Source organism: Anoplopoma fimbria, chromosome 7 (assembly GCF_027596085.1).
Source record: "Anoplopoma fimbria isolate UVic2021 breed Golden Eagle Sablefish chromosome 7, Afim_UVic_2022, whole genome shotgun sequence".
Lineage (NCBI taxonomy): Eukaryota > Metazoa > Chordata > Actinopteri > Perciformes > Anoplopomatidae > Anoplopoma > Anoplopoma fimbria.
Window position 1 is genome coordinate 2,269,761 of NC_072455.1, and position 17,824 is coordinate 2,287,584.

At 38.8% G+C, this 17,824-nt stretch overlaps 1 protein-coding gene across 3 annotated transcripts in view; it reads left to right on the forward strand.

Moving 5' to 3' along the window:
• LOC129093573 (dachshund homolog 2-like) overlaps positions 1-17,824 on the forward strand; it is an 84,997-nt gene that overhangs the window by 38,962 nt on the left and 28,211 nt on the right. For all 3 annotated transcript variants that reach the window (XM_054601628.1, XM_054601629.1, XM_054601630.1), the window contains exon 2: positions 9,966-10,081. In XM_054601628.1, coding sequence (XP_054457603.1) covers positions 9,966-10,081 — 116 coding nt within the window. The remainder of the gene's footprint in view (positions 1-9,965; positions 10,082-17,824) is intronic.

Consider the following 17,824-nt stretch of genomic DNA (forward strand, 5'->3'; position numbering starts at 1 on the left):
AGAAAAAAAGACATGCGGAGAGACACAAAAATAGACAGATAGTGAGGGACAAAAATTAAGAATGAATGTAAGACAGACAGATAAATAGACATAGAGAAAGAAAGACAGACAGACTTAAATAAAAAGAGAGACAGGCAGAAAAAGAGACAGATATGAAGATGTAAAGAAAGATGGAGAGAATGACAGAAAGGAAGATGTAAAAAAAGCGATAGAAAGAAAGAGAGACAGGCAGAAAGGAAGACAGAACGAAAGACAGTGAAGACAGTCAGAACCGATGGAGAGGTAGTGACATTATCATTTGACCTCAAGTTGGGGGAGGACAGGAGAGGAGGGAGGGAGTAAAGGGGGAGACAGGAGATGGATGGAGGGATGGGTAGATTAATGGAGCAATATACAAAGAAGACAAGTGACACTGAAGCAGAAAACCAAAAAGAGAGGCGTGTTTTTGAACTGGAATTAAAATGAATTCATACTAAGGAGCATAAATCTTCCTGGTTCAGGTAGAAAAATGACGCTTATATAAATATATATTAAAAGATAATAAAAATGTATATTAAAGGAACAATGAAGACAAACACACAATTTATACAATGTATAAAAATGTACTTAAATGTAGAGATGAAGACAATATGCATACAAACTAAAAAAAACAATATAAAAATAATAAATAAAATAATATAAAAATATGATAATATATTTATGTAATAATAATAATAAAAATAAAAATAGTATTAATAATAAAAAATATTAATATAAAAAATAATAATAATGATAATTATTATTATTATTATTTCTTATTTTTAAACAACAATAGAAGTACAGTATATACAGAGTACTTTTATTTATGTTGATGATGATATTCATGTTTGTTGGTAGGTTTTCAAAATTGTTTTCAAAATTGTGTTCACCAGGAAAGAAGAAGTTTTCTTGTAGTTTTCTGAAGTGACAGCGTCGTATTAGTACACATATCTTTCAGTGTAGGTGGGCATTAAAACCAAGGGACTAAGGGGGATAAAGATTAAATTATACTTCTCATACGATCACCAGATTCAAATTAAAGTACTGTTTGAAAATGCATAAATAAAACTGATAATAAAAAACAAAAATCTGTAAAAACCAAATAATAAAATAGATATCAGAAGTAGAAAAAGGGAAAATGCACTACCTACAACGTCAAACACATTTTTCATCAATCAGAAATATACTTAAATCTAGAATTAAAGAGAATATGCATACAAAATCACCAAAATACTATAAAAATACTATAAAAAATAATATGAATATATAATAATAATAATAATAATAATAATAATAATAATAATAATAATAATAATAATAATTAATAAATAAAATACAAAAAAATTATGGAAATAAATCTGATCAGACAAAGAGATACAAAATAATTAAATCTTAAGAATGCAATTGAAATAAATCTTCTATACAAGGTCCATGCATGCTAATTACGGTCTTTATAAAACCCACAAACACATTTGAGCCTATTATTGAAAGAAAAGAGACTGAAATAAAAGAGCGAAACCAAAGCCATGATATCAATCTCAATGACAAAAGATAGAAAACCCTCAGAACCGATTAATGAACGAGAAGAGAAACGGAAACAACGATAAATAAACGAGTAGAAGAAGAAAACGAAGAGAAGAAACAGATCAGCCAGCTGATGGAGAGATAAAAGAAAAGATGAAAGATTTGAGCTAAAGAGGGTTGACCCCTCGCTCTACCCCTCGTATTGACCGCAGCAGGCTTTGATAAACTGCACAGTGTGTTTGTGTGTGTGTGCGTAGGTGTGTGTGTGTGTGTGTATGTGTGTGTGTGTGTGTGTGTGTGTGTGTGTGTGTGTGTGTGTGTGTGTGTGTGTGTGACCTCTGCACGTTCCGAGCTAAATCAATCTGTCAAACGAGTTAGCGAGTCCGTGCTTATTCACCGCCATGCCTGTTTGTGCGTGTGTTTTAGTGTGTGTGTGTGTGTGTGTGTGTGTGTGTGTGTGTGTGACCGACCCTGACCGGCCATCAGAGCCAATGACGGAGTATTGATCAAGGCTCCGTCGCCATAGAAACGGCCATTTGGGAGGACAGGCGAGGGTGCGTGTGTGTCAAAGTGGGAAGACTTACTTCAAGGTGGCTCATCAGATCATCGAGTGTGTGTGTGTGTGTGTGTGTGTGTGTGTGTGTGTGTGTGTGTGTGTGTGTGTGTGTGTGTGTGTGTGTGTGTGTGTGTGTGTGTGTGTGTGTGTGTGTGTGTGAAATGTCAGCTTCATGTTTTCCATTCGTTGCATACCTTTTTTTTTGTTGTTGTTGTTCGGAGCCAATTAAAAGGTCAAAAAACTAAAAAATAACATATGCAGCAAACATTTCTCGGCTGCTGTGTCTCATTTTAATTAACATCAATAAATCATTACCTCTTTAATTATGAGACGATATTATAATTATAGCAAACAGACAACAGCAGACTGTCTGCCTCCAGCTTCCTCTCTGCTCTGGAGTATTTCTTTCCTCATTTGAACCTCGGTGTCACATTTTTGAAGTGAAAGCTGCTGGTTTGATTTACGGCAAGAAACAGGAAAACGGTCGCCGACAACAGCGTCTTACTTTAAGGGTTTAGATGTCGACTGGCTCAAATGAAACGTGTCTGAAGGTTAACTAAAACTATTCTCATGTGGCATTTGTTCTGTCTATATTTGTACAGTTAACGTTACAAAAGAATCAACCAAAAAAGTGACAATTTAACACTCAGTTTATCGTGCAATTTTACTTGTCAAGGCGTGTTTTTATTTTGACAGCAAAGGCTGGACAAAAATGATATTATCAACTTTCATCTTCAACTTTCATTGTCCTACGAGAAGTTAATAACGTAAAAATACTGAGCTCATGTCCATATATCGTACGATAAGTCGATAACATGAAAATCATGGAGGTCATGCCTTATATTTTACCATAAGTCGATAACCAAAAATTGATGGTCAAGTCCATAAATTGTAAGATAATTTGATAATGTACATATTTTGGACATCATGTTCATGTAACGTAGAAATCATGAAGGTCGTTTCCAGATATCGTACGATAAGTCTATAACATAAAAATGATTGAGGTCACATCCATAAATTGTATGGTAAGGCGATAATGTAAAAATGATCAAGGTTATGTTCATAAATTGTAAGATAATTTCATAATGTACATATTTTGGACATCATGTTCATATATCGTACGATAAGTGGATAACGTAAAAATAACAGAAGTCATGTCCATATATCGTACAAAAAGTCAATAACATAGAAAAGATGAAGGTCATGTCCATAAATTATAGGATAAGTCTACGAAATGTAAAAATGATGGTTATGTCTATATGATGTACCATAAGTCTATACATCGTACGATAAGAAGATAATGTAAAAATGATAATGTACACATTTTTGGACCTCATGTTCATATATCGTACGATAAGTTGATAACTTAAAAATGAAAGAGGTCATGTCCATATATCGTAAAAAAAGTCAATAACATAGAAAGGATGAAGGTCAAGTCCATATTTTGTGTGATAAACTGATAACGTAAGAATGATTGCGGTCACGTCTATACATCGTTCGATAAGTCAATAAAAGAAATGATGGAAGTCAAGGCTATACGTAGTACAATAAGTTGATAATGAAACATGATGGAGGTCATGTCCATCTATCGTACAATAAGTCAGTAAAGTAAACATCAAGATCATGTTCAGAAATCGTACCTTAAGTCAATAACGTAAAAATCATGGGGGTTGTGTCCGTATAGCGTATAAGTCTTTAACGTAAAATTGATGGTCATGTCCATAAATCGTACGTCTATAATGTAAAAATGATGGCGGTCAATTCTATATGTTGAACGATTTATAAAGTAAACATATCACGGATCAAGTCTTTACATCGTACGATAAGTCGATAATGTAAAAATGATCGGGGTTATGTTCATATATCTTAAGTTGATAAGGTAAAAATGAAGGTCATGTCTATATCACGTGCAATAAGTCAATAACTCAAAAATGATAGAGGTCAAGGCTATATGTTGTACGATAAGTCAAAAAAAGTAAGTACATCACGGATAAAGTCTATCCATCGTAAGATTAGTCGATAACGTAAAAATGACGGAAGTCATGATCATATGTTGTACGATAATTCTACAAAGTGAGCAAAACAAGAGCAGGTTCATAAATTGTAAAAGAAGTTAAATACGCAAAAACGACGGATGTCATGTCCGTATATCGTATGATAAGTTTATATATAGGTCCATAAAACGTACGTCTATAAAAATGATGGAGGTCAAGTCTATATTTTCTACGATAAGTCAATAAAGTAAACATAAGAAGGATCAAGTCTTTACATCGATACATTTACGAGTCGATAACGTAAACATGTATCGTACGATAAGTCGATAATGTTAAAATGATGTTCATAAATTGTACGATAAGTCTATATGGAAAAAAATGTAGGTCATGTCCATCTATCATACGATAAGTCGATAACGTCAACATGTTCATGTATCGTACGATAAGTCGATAACGTAAAAATGATGGAGGTCATGTCCATTTATCGTACAATAAATTCACAACATAAACACGTCACGGTCATGTTCATAAATCGTATTATAAGTGGATAACGTAAACATATCAAGATCATGTTCGTATATTGTACGATAAATCTATAATGTAAAAAGATGGCGATCATGTCCATATATAATACTAGAATTTTATTAAGTAATAATTATCGAGGTCATGTCTATATATATATTACGATAAGTGTAACGTTAAGATGAAGGTCATGTCCATAATTTGTTTGATAAGTCAACAAAGTAAAAGGGAAGGAGGTTGTGTCCGAATATTGTACGATAAATTGATAACATAAATTTTGAGGTCATGTATTATAAATCTATTACGTAAATATGATGGAGGATTAAGTAAATAAAGATAGAAAGTCCTATGTGCTGGAATTTAAAGCAGAGACAACGTACTTTAAAGGTAGTCCAGGTGAGACCTCGAATTTGTGAAAGTATGCGTATCGTTCGTATTTTCTAGTCAGACAAACTTTTTCATTCATAAATATTTGTTTATGTTTATCATATTTTCTTTGCTTTTGAGAGGAAGCAGCTAATCTGACAGTAAAAAGAGTCGTTTTCTCACCTTGTTGCATCCTGTAGGAAATAAGAAACACCTGCAGTGAATGGCTGCTCAGCTCACACATAGTCGGAATGTAAGAGAGTGAGGAGGAGGCCGGGGGGTCAAAGGTCACCTGACTCACCTGGTCCTGTAATGATTTCACAGACGAAGTGAAGTGTTTCTGCACTGAGACAAGAGGTTTGGTTTCTATTTAAGGGTTTGAGAGCAGTCAAAGTTAAGGGTTAACAAATGAATGTAGGTCAATGGACTGGCTCTCTGTGTGTGTGTGTGTGTGTGTGTGTGTGTGTGTGTGTGTGTGTGTGTGTGTGTGTGTGTGTGTGTGTGTAGCCAGGCTTGTGCATCTATATGCATGTGTGTAGCTGTGTGTAGATGCAGCATGCATGTGTGTGTGTGTGTGTGTGTGTGTGTGTGTGTGTGTGTGTGTGTGTGTGTGTGTGTGTGTGTGTGTGTGTGTGTGTGTGTGTGTGTGTGTGTGTGTGACCTGCTCTTTGTTCCTGTGCTCGGTGCGGTAAGGAGAGTGGACCGTTGACGAGGATTAATGCCCAACATATGGCACACCCTACACACACACACACACACACACACACACACACACACACACACACACACACACACACACACACACACACACACTGCAGTCATTACTCTGAACAAAGAACTGTAAGGCTAATGAGAAGGCGATATCATGTGTCCTTTGCACACACACACATGGCATGGATTCACATGGATACGCACACACACACACACCTTAATGTTGCTTACACATGGATGGATGCAGATGAACACACACACACACACACACACACACACACACACACACACACACACACACACACACACACCTGGTACTGTAACATGTATCCATTGTGTGTGTGGGAGTTGAAAGGTAGCAGGGGGTTTGTTGATGGAAAGACTTTACCGTTTGAATGCAAACACCTGTGTGTGTGTGTGTGTGTGTGTGTGTGTGTGTGTGTGTGTGTGTGTGTGTGTGTGTGTGTGTGTGTGTGTGTGTGTGTGTGTGTGTGTGTGTGTGTGTTAGTGTGTAATAGAGGGAGATAGAAAAGTGTTTGTTGTACAGGTGTGTGTTTGTGAGTGAAGGAGAGGTGAAGCAGAGTTCAGAGGAAAAGTGAAGGTTCATGTTTTCATTTCTTCATGCTCCTCTGCCTCTCTCTCTAAATGTGTGTGTGTGTGTGTGTCACTCAATGTGTGTGTGTGTGTGTGTGTGTGTGTGTGTCATGTGTCACTCAATGTGTGTGTGTGTGTGTGTGTGTGTGTGTGTGTGTGTGTGTGTGTGTGTTCTCACATACGAGATCACACCCCAAAAACCTTGTCAGGACGTTTTCTCTCCACATCTCTTTTACACACCTTCTCTCCTACCACTCCCAGTGGGTTCTGACCGACATTCCCACATGTTCCTGAAAAGCCCGACATCCACTCCGTTATTCCACTCTGTTCGATTCTAGTTTAATATCATTGGATGACCATTGACCTTTATTTAAGCCCCGCCCTCCTTAGTTACTGTTGCTACGCCCATGTAGCTTCCCATGAATAGGTGCGTAAGAATCCACCTGATTATGTGCATTAAAAATCTTGTTTTTTCTGCAGCCAGTGAACAGGAAGTGACCATATTTGGACTGAGGAGTGACGTAGAGACGCGTAAACGTCTCTGGTGTCGACCTGTCAATCAGTGTGTAGCCCCGCCCTAAAGCATCCCCTGCTTTATGGTCTGTTTGACTCTAAATGGAGCATCATTTACTAAATGAACATCATGCTGTATTGAAGAAGACTTGAAACTAGAGATTGAGACCATAAACTCATGTTTACAATGTTTACTGAGGGAATAAATCAAGAGAGAAGTAGAGTCATTTTCTCATAGACTTCTATACAACCAGAGGAGTCGCCCCCTGGTGGACAGGAGAGAGAATGCAGCTTTAAGACACAGAACCGGAGATTTCCGCCTGATGAAACCGCGTACAAGTTAGATTTATTTTGCAGATTTGTTCAAAATATGGGTGTGTTTTTATCTCATATTCTTGTGTTTTAAGTCCCATTCTATATATTCATTTCAGGTTTCTTCTATTATTTTCTTTTCTATTTCTATCCGGTGACACTGTGCTGAAGTGCAGGTTTGAGTTTTTTGGTCCTCTCGCTCTCTCTCTCACGCTCTAGGTGTAAATGACTTTGGACGGCCATCTGTTACTTAGCCTCCCTGCAGAGAGTTGGCCTGCATGCACACCTCCTGTGTGTGTGTGAGTGTGAGAGTGTGTGTGTGTGCTTTCCTTTATGTTTAGTGGCATGTGTGCAGTTACTGTATTCCTGTGTTTATTTATGCCTACGTGCACATGCATAATACAGCAGGTTATATATGTGTGTGTGTGTGTGTGTGTGTGTGTGTGTGTGTGTGTGTGTGTGTGTGTGTGTGTGTGTGTGTGTGTGTGTGACAGAAACAGACAGAGATACTTGTGTTGTAGTTGTGTATTCAGACTCACATGCTCATGTAGAACATGTATTATTGTGCTTGTGTGTGTGTGAGACACAGTTTCAAATCAGTGTTAGCATATTCAGCCCCGTTCAACGCTAAGCCTCCTTTTTCTGTCCCTACTCATTTAAAACCAATCATTTGGCAACTTAAAAACTAATAAAATATATTAAGTTAAATTGATGGTTGGTGTTGTACAGTTTCCTGCCTTTGGCTTTTTCACAATAAGAGCTTTTCGGCTGCAAAGACTGTCCTTAGCAGGGCTGTAGCCAGGATTTAAATACTGAGGTTAGGAGAAGTCCCCCGAAATAACCAAACACCCCAAAAAAAAAAATTAAATATGATTAAATTAATTTTTAAAAAAATACAAAAATAAAGAAATGTCAAATAATAACAATTTTTTTTAAAATATTTTTAAATATTTTATTTATTGAATTACGTGTTCAGCCATCTTCAAAAATAATCCACTACAATTAGTTTAAAATATTTTTTATAATTTTTCAGAAAACTTTCTTGGAAATTGTTGGTGTATTATACAAACCCCCTGTAAAATAAAGTGTTTAATAACATTTAAGGTCTGTTACAAAGTGCTCTCCACACTGCCAGGTATGAAATTCAGGAGAAGAAATACAGAATCAATGCTTTATTTAACCTAAAAGTAGCGAAATGTTTAAAAAAGAAAATATTAGGTGATTTTAACTTTAACTTTTAAGTATAAAATCCCTCAAATTTCTAAAAACTCCAAATCTGCAGAATTTAGCTACAGCTTTGGTTGTTTAAGGGCTTTTATTGTGAAGGCACTGGATGCTAAATACTAAATAAAAGTTCAGGGTATTTTAAAAAGCGTTTTGGTATTCATTCATCTGGTGTTGAATTAAGATCAAAGTTCTTTGTTTTAATCACGTTTAATGTCACACATTTATCACAGATGAATTATTAGTTTCCGTATCTTGCATCAGGATTCTTCGTCTGATAGATATCGAGCTCGTTCTTTTCTTAATGTGAGGATATTTTTGGAGGTGGAAACTGCTGCTGTTTGTGCTGGTTGTGGTTGTTCGAAGTGTGAAGAGATCTTTTCCGCCCAGAGACGCCGACTGTAAGAACGACCAATCAAATTCATAACGAGATCACTGTTTGTTGAACTTTTCTTGCATCAGCCAATCAGGTGTGGCGTTGGTCCTCCGGTGGGGCGGCCGGTGGAAGTGAAACTGTGCGCTGTTTGATGTCAGATTGTGATTTGATTTCGTCCGAGCGACCTGCTGGAACATCCAGCTGTCAGCATCCACTGCTGAAGAGACACCAGACCAACACTTTAACAGACATTTTTTATTCTTTTTACAATAAAACAAAAGCTTTTTATCATCAAAACACATTCAATTCAGTGTAAATAATGTAAATAAAAAGCTGTTACTTGATTAATAGTCTTTTATTGATTTCCCAAGTGAATTTGGGTGAAAATAAGTCGAGAAAAATAATAAAGTGCACTGTATTATAGTACGGGATATAAGATATAGTATAAGATGCAATAATAATAATAATAATAACAAATTAAATTGACATAAAATGAATCAGGCAGTTGTTTCATCTTTTATAAAGTCAAAATATGACAAAACATTCAATTTTCACGTGTTGAAAAACAACTTTATTTGTCAAGTTTCATTTATTTTTCTATCTTTCAAGAAAGATTTTGAGAAGTAACTCACGCGACTAATCTCGTAAATACAAATAAAAATGTAATGAATCAATCATCACAGCAGTTATGATAAAATAAACATTTGTATAATGAATATGAATCCAAAAATCAGTAAACACAATGGGCAATATTTCCTTTTTCTTATTCAGTAACTCAAAACTTGACACTCTTACATTAGGTCTGGGAAATATGTTGATATAACATCTATATTCTGGATTTCAGACTAGATATGGTCGTAGATTTTGGATATAATAATATGGTATAAGTGTCGTCTTTTTTTGTCAAAACCGCTGAATTACAGTGAATTTATCTTATTTTTCAGAACTTACCAGACTGTTCTAGCTGTTCTTTTATTAACCTTTATCCACGTAGTCATTATACAAACATTCCTAATGTTTATATATCAAACATCTCATTGTGTCAGTAGTTTGTGAAGCACCAGTAATCAGCTCTACAGTCTGGATGTGGAGGTTTTGGAGGTCGTGACACGTGTGTCTGTACAGTTTTCCTCTGATACCGACCCCCTTCGTCTCTCCGTCCTCGAGGCTGCAGACCTAATTCTGTGTCGTGGTTATTAATCTTTCTCTCTCTGTCTCCCCCCTCCTCCCCTCCTCCCTCCCTCCATCCCTCCAGCTCTCGTCCGGGCCGTCCTCCGAAGCGTTGTTCTGGTGCCGGGATCCAGGAAAGCCCGAGGCTGCTGCACCCGGGCCTCCCCGGCCTGCTGTCCCCCAACCTGCTGTCCCACACCGGTAAGAGACAGACTGACTGACAGACTGAGTGATGGATGGTTGTATTCCTCCTTATTTCATCCCTCCTTCTTTCCTCTTTTCTTCCTTGTTCCACTTTCATTTCCTCCTCTCATCCCTCTTTTCCCTCCTCGACCACCTCCTTCCCTTCCATCCTTTTCCTAAATTCCCTGACTTCATCACATTCCTGTCCGTCCATCATCCCTTCCTCCTCATCCTCTTCTTTCCTTCCCTCCCTCCCTCTTTGATCCGTAAGTGAAAGAAACCGAAGGAAAAAAACAGGTTTTTCGACACCAGAAGTGTAAATGGAGGGAGAGAGAGAGAGAAGGAATGGAGAGAAGGAAGGAGGGAAGTCGCCAGAGGAGATGATGAAACCTAAAAACGAGTGCCAGAGAGAGAGAGAGAGAGAAAAAAGGGGGAGCAAAAGATGGTGGGGGAGAAAGACAGATTGTTGAGGAGTTGAGGACAAACGAGAGGATGGAGGGAAGGAAAGAGAAAAAGAATGAATGAATGAAGTGATGAAGGGAAGGAGATAAAGATGTTTATGGAAGAAGAAGAGCTGCAGAGAGAGAGAGAGAGAGAGAGAGAGAGGGCGAACGAGTGCAGGCTGCATGGTGGTGTGATGAATGACACGTCTCTGGGGTCCCACTCCTCCATCTGTCCATCCCTCCCTCCTCTCTCCTCCCTCCCTCCCTCCCTTTTCAACTCATCCTACTCCTTCCTTCCCTTTTCTTGCCTTCCTTCGACTCTCTGTCCTCCTTTCCTTCTCTTGTTCCTTCCTTACCTCGTTCTCTCCTTTTATTTCTCCCTCTCTCCTTTCTCAAACATTCTTTCTCTCTACCTTCCCTCCTCTTTCCCTCCCTCCCTCCCTTAATTCTCGACTCATCTCCCTTCCTTCCTTCCCTTTTCTTGCCTTCCTTCGACTCTCTGTCCTCCTTTCCTTCTCTCATTCCTTCCTTACCTCGTTCTCTCCTTTATTTCTCCCTCTATCCTCCCTCCTCCTTTTTTCGTTTCCTCCTTTCTCTCCACCTTCCCTCCTCATTCCTTTCCCAAATTCTCTTCTCCCTCCCTCCCCTCTTTCCCTCCCTCTTTTCCTTCTTCTTCCTCGACTTGTCTCTCTCTCTCTCCATACTTTCTGTGCTTCTTCTTTCCTTTTTTCCTTCTTTCTTTTCATCCCCTTATATCCACTTCCTTCCTTTCCTCATTCTCTTCTTTATTCCCTCTTCTTCCTTCCTCTCCTCCTTATAACTCTCTGCCTCCTTTACACTCCTCCTTTCCTCCCTCCTCCTTCCTTGACTCACCTCCCTAACATCTTTCTGCCCTCTGTCATTTTCTTTCTTCCCTCCTCCCTTCTTTCCTTCCTATACCCCTTTTATCTCCCCACCTCCTTTCTTGTCTCCTCCCTTCATCCCTCTTGTTTCCTATCTTTCATTCTTGCCCTCCTTTGGTGCTTCCTTCCCTCATTCATTTCTAACATCTCACCTCCTGCCCTCCCCTCTAATTTCCTCTCCTTCTCCCCCTCTCCCCTCTTTTTCATCTCATTTTTCTGGTCTGGTCTTTCTTCCTCCCATCTTCACCTCCCTCCTTCCTCCCTTTACATTTCCCTTCCCTACATCCTCTAATCTTTAACCTTCCTCCCCTCCGTTGTCCCTCCTTCCCTCTCTTTTATTTCTAACCTCACACCTTCCATGTTGCCCTCTCTCCTTTCCTCTCCTTTATTGCTTCCTACCATCCTCATTTCTTCCTTATTTCTCTCCTTCCTGTCCTGTTTTTTCCTCCTCATCCTCCTTTCATTTCTAACCTCTCAATCCCTTCCATCTCTCCCATTTCTCCCTCAAACATTCTTCTTCCTCTCACCTTGCTCTTTCCTTCAAATCTTTTTTAAACCAATTGTCTTCCTTCCTCCCCCTCCATCCTTCCCTCCGTCCCCTTGACAGTGACTGTTGGCCTCCTTCTCTCTCTCCTTCTCTCTCTCCTTCTCTCTCCAGGATAAATAAAACATGGTTGTGTTTAGTGACATATGGACACAGCTCACTGTGGCATACTAATGACACACACACACACACACACATCAGGTATGTGTGTGTGTGTGTGTGTGTGTGTGTGTGTGTGTGTGTGTGTGTGTGTGTGTGTGTGAGCGCCGAAATGTGTGTGTTTGTCGGAACATTAGTGGAACCAAGAGAAAACATTTGCTCACTTATGATCGCTCATTAGACACACACACACACACACACACACCGTACATACATACAACACACACACACACACACACACACACACACACACACACACACACACACACACACACACACACACTTGGCAGTCGTCGCATTCCGCCTCAGTCACACACACACGCAGAGTTGGTCGTCTTAGCCGCCCTGCGTCCATGGAGACGCCACGTTGCCGGGGGAGACGGGCTGTTGTTTACGACCTCGCGGGCGCCGCGGCGATGGGGGGGCCATCAGCCAATCACAGATGGACATTCATCACACTGCTAGAAAACACACATGAGCAGAGAGTTTGGAGGAAAAAATGGTGAGAAGGATGAAGAGATGAGCGGAAGAAGAAGAGGAGGAGGGGAGGAGGAGGAGGGGAAACTAGGAGGTAGGATGGAGGCGAAGGAAGAGGAAGTGGAGGGAAGCGAAGCATGGAAGGAGGAAGGAAACATTTGAGAACTTTATAAAAGAAAAGTGGGAAAACTTCAAACAAATTCAAAGAGTAATTGATAAAGATGAAAGGAGGATGAAGGAGGAAGGAAAGAGCAAGAGGAAGGAAAGGATGAAGGGAAGAAGAAAAAGGCGAGAAAAGAAAATAAGTGGATTGAAGCGAGAAAGAGGAGAGAGAGAGAGAGAGGGAGGAGGAGGCATAAACGACAACAAGAGAGTGATATCAGTTTAATTGGCCTCATCTTCCTTAACAAAGACGCTGTGATGATAAGCGTGTGTGTGTGTGTGTGTGTGTGTGTGTGTGTGTGTGTGTGTGTGTGTGTGTGTGTGTGTGTGTGTGTGTGTGTAACCTATGCAGGGTGCTGCGGCACTCATTTGACTTGTTAATTCACTTCAAAAACAGCTCAATGGTTCGCCTTGTCTTCTCACACTCACACACACACACACACACACACACACACACACACACACACACACACACACACACACACACACACACACACACACTTCACACAGTTTGGACACAGAGGCACATAAACACAACTACAAACACTTGACACACACACACACACACATTTTTTTTATCCACACACGTTTCTTAAAAAAACACAAATACACTCTGACACACACACGTTTTTGGAACAAATACACACATTTTGCCGTGACAAACATAAACATAAACACATCTGGCGCATCGGCACACACACACACACACACACACACACACACACATTTACCTCACTTGTGCATGCACACACACACACTTGAAAACACACACACACACAAGTACTCTGTGTAGGTTACAGATGAAGTGCTTTCAATCTTGTCCTGAAAAGAATACACTCATCTGAGGACTCTTATGTGCACCTGCAGAGAGAGGGGGAGATGGAGGGAGAGATGAAGGGGGAGGGAGGGCTGAAGAGGACTAAAGTGACATAAAGTCCTTTTTCATCTCTCCTCCTCCTCCTCTTCTTCTTTTTCCGTCCACCTCCTGAATCTATACGACGGTTAAACACACACACACACACACACACACACATCATCATCATCACCGGCTGCTAGCGCCTCCCACTGGTTGAGTTCGTTACTACGGAAACCAGAGTCAAGAGTATGATGCATTAAAAAAAACAGGAAACGATTACTTCAAAATAAAGCTTGGGTGGCCGAACTGTGGCCCTCTGAAAAGTATGAACGGATGTGGAGCATATTTCTATTAAATTGCACTAAATGAAGACTACATTTCTTTGAATGATATCTGTCTTAACGTCTTTGCACATAAACCAATATTTTTCTTTTACTTCCTGTTCTGTTTGTTACATCTTAAAGGTGCAAAAACAAACTATATTTAGAGCATTATTGTAGCAGCAAACAACTCCTTTTGCTGTAGTTTTCACTGTTAGTAGCAATGTTAGCATCGTTAGCTCAGCCGTCGCCATGTCGAGAGCCGTTAAGAGGCAATAAAAATGCCCCAAATTTGGTATTTAGCAGCTTTTAATGTTACAGTTACATCCTACATTTACATTTGCATCGTATTTGTTTTGGTGGGACCATAAACAGAAACCAGTTTTTGTTACTTACTATACTTATTATTTACAGATTAACACATAATGTAATATTATTTAAAGTTTGCAGTAGGCAACTGTATTATAGTTTAAAATTATTGAGAGCAGCAGATACAGAAATACTTTTTGTGATATATGGGCACACCAATAAATACTTTAAAGTCAATGTTAAGAAAAATGAACTTTCTAGCTGGTTTTCTGGTGGAGAAACACAGATTTTTCTTGCGGTTTAAATGATTTAAAACTATACATTAAATATTGCTTGGCCCACAATCCAAAAAGTTTGGCAAATCCAGAACTAAAGCAACAGATAAGACGTGGAAAAAGACAGCTGATAGTTTGACCGACAGCTGGTCTCCGTGAAAAGCAGTGCAGAAATACCACAACAAACAAAACAGGACAAAATAAGCAACAACGTTATTCCTGAAGATTACTCTTTAATTGAATGATCCTCGCTCATAAATGGACGAAAGTGTGAAGTTCTGCCAGAACAAAATCAATGATGTAATAAACTATAATAACCTGCAGCACACGTCATTACCATAAAACACTTGTTTATTCCAGTCTGCAAAGTAATTACTGCTAATAAAAAAGAGGATTGTTGGTTCTGTGAGGAGTTGTTTTGTTTAATAATGTTACCTTCACCAATTTGGTGTTCGGTTAGAACTCATTATACAAAATCACTCACTGAAAGAAAAAAGGATTAACTTTGTTTTTTCTCCCAAATACACATATTGGCCGATGGAAACAAACTCCTTATTCCTTTTCAGTTTTTTTACTTTTCAAATGTTATATACACCATTATTATTGATTTAAACCACTGATGTTAGAAAGTGAATAAAGTCTTTAACTATTAGATTAGGCAACACATAACAACTGATGTTTTTTTTAATAGTTTGACCTTTTATATTGGCTTTATTAGGGAATGGAAAACTCTAACACTGACTTTAATTAGCTAATAGAACACGTAACCATTGACTTCATTAGGTAACATAATGATTGACTATTCAAGCCTCTAATCTTTGGCTTTGGAAGGCATACCTTTTGACTTTAATCAGAGATCTGAACGCCCGAACATTGACTCATCAGGCACATAACCATTAATCTCTTTCATATTTTAACTTTATACTGTATGTTGACCTCATAAAGCAATATAACCACTAACCATTGACTTTTAAATTGTCAATATAACTTCTTATTATTGACTTTGTTGAGGCATTATAGCCCCGAAGAATCGATTGATACAGAAGAACCAATAATAAACAGTCCTTAAAACTACTGAAGGAACTTTAATTTTGCGTTGATTTTGGCGGTCCCTGTGGACAAAAGCGGTAGTGTTTCAAAACACCAGACTCCCTTTAGAAAACATCTCATTTTACTGCCGCAGGATCTGACAGTATGATGACAAGCAATAAGAATAACTATATAGAAATAGAAAATGTTACTGTATGTAGGTCATATAGAGGCATCAGTATCACACCGAAACTGTTTCATAACCAGTTAAATGGTTCTTATACTAGCTGAACTATGAAGATAATCCTAAATCATTGACATTATCAGGCAATAGAACCCTTTACCATTGACTTATTTAGAAAACAGACCATTCTTTTCCAAACTTTATTAGGCAATGGCACCAATAATCTGTCTTTTAAAAGATAAAATAGACCCCTAAACATTACATTTAATTGAATTGAACCTCTAACCATTGACTTAAACATTGACTTTTAACAGGCATTGCTAGCGGTACTGTATCTCTTGTCATTGACCTTCAAACCCAGTTGCTCTCCCAGTTCAACTTAATGGAAAGTTCTAATGAAGTCTTGTTAAATGTCGTCCTCAAGACTTCCTGTTTACAGACTCAAAAATATATTTTAAATCAAAAACTTGGCAAAAACAATTACTTTAAAGTCAGTGTCTGTGTCTATCAAAGATGACACAAAATGGCCGCTGTAAAAATCGTTCCAAATGGGCGTCTTGGACTTCTGGTGAAAGCTAAAGATGGGCCACCTAAGTGCCAGAGTGCGGAGCTGAAATCTATTTGACTCAGCACAAGAGCAATCGACTGCATTTGTAAATTGGCACTCCCCGAGTGCTCGCGGGACGAAAAGGGAGAAAAAAAAAAACCAGACAAACAAGAAAAAAAAAAAAACAGCCAGAACAGTGTGTTTCTAAATTCAGAACACAAAGAGCAATTCCTCTGTTTTTCCTGTTTGTTTTATTCAAAGTGTCACTCCGTCTCTCTGAGAGCGCGTTCGGAGCACTTCGTCAGAGATGTAGGTGCATTGGATTAAATATTTACGACCGCGGCCAAATGGGGTGGGTTTCACGCGAGCTCAGGAGTGGGGGGGGTTTAGGAGTCTTGAAGATCCCCCAACAGCCTTCAACAGAAAACTCAAAGCTATTAAAGACCATCCCGACGCACTGTGCTGGGAAGGACACTGTCAGATCTCATTTAGAATATCGCCATGTGTAGTGGATGCTTTTACAGAAAAAAGGACTTACAGTAGCAGAAGAGAAGGTCCACTTCCTGTATGATGGGGGGGCGTTAATGACTCTAACATGTACTATGTAGGACAGGGTCCGGGACTTACCAAATAAAAGACTAGGACGCTTTGTTCGTATTCCATGTTTGCAAAATGAAGAAGTCATTACGAGAAAGTGAAACATATCTTGAAGTAGAAAATCTTGGTCAAGTGTCAAAGTCTTTCAAAGAGTTCGGCTTTTATTTTGAAAAGTCTGCAGTCAAACGTTAAAACATTTAAAAATCTATCTACCATAAACATCTTCAGTTCATTATATTTTAGAATTTACTGATTTTCCAAAGATAAAACACAACAAAACATGACTTATTTTTTGCTTAACAATCACATTGGCAAAGATTCATTCTTTTTTAGGGTTGTCCGTCCGTTGGGTCGATTCTCGTGAGCTCGGTACCTCAGAAACACCTGGAGGGATTTTTTCACAAACGTCCACTTGAACTCAAGGATGAAGTGATTTGTACTTGGTGTTGAAAGGTCACTGGTCAAGAATTTATATGTTAATTGTGCCAATTTCGTGACTTTGACTGTGGGAGGAAGCCGGAGAACCCTGAGAGAACATACAAACTCCCAACAGAAGGCCCGTCTAGCCCGGGAATCGAACCCTGGCCCAAACCGTGCAACCCTCGTCTGGTTATATCAAGTTTTATGGCACTAGAGTGGTGGACCAATATATATCGCTATGATGCTAGCATGGCTAAAAACAATGCTTTAATGATTTCAAATTCAAAACAGTTGATGTAAAAAGCCAAAAATACTGTCTGACCTGGTCCAAAAAACGAAATTCAACATGTCAGTCTTTTGGCTACAGAAAAGTTTGGGACTTTTACGTGAAGACCATTGGGATAAAAATAATAACACATCTTTGTTTTAAAGCTTTAAATAAAACCAACCTTCCTGCTGGTACCCCCTGGGAGAATTCCTCCAGGTTTTTCCGACGAGTATATTTTGTGTATGTCACGTTACGCTGACGATTCACTT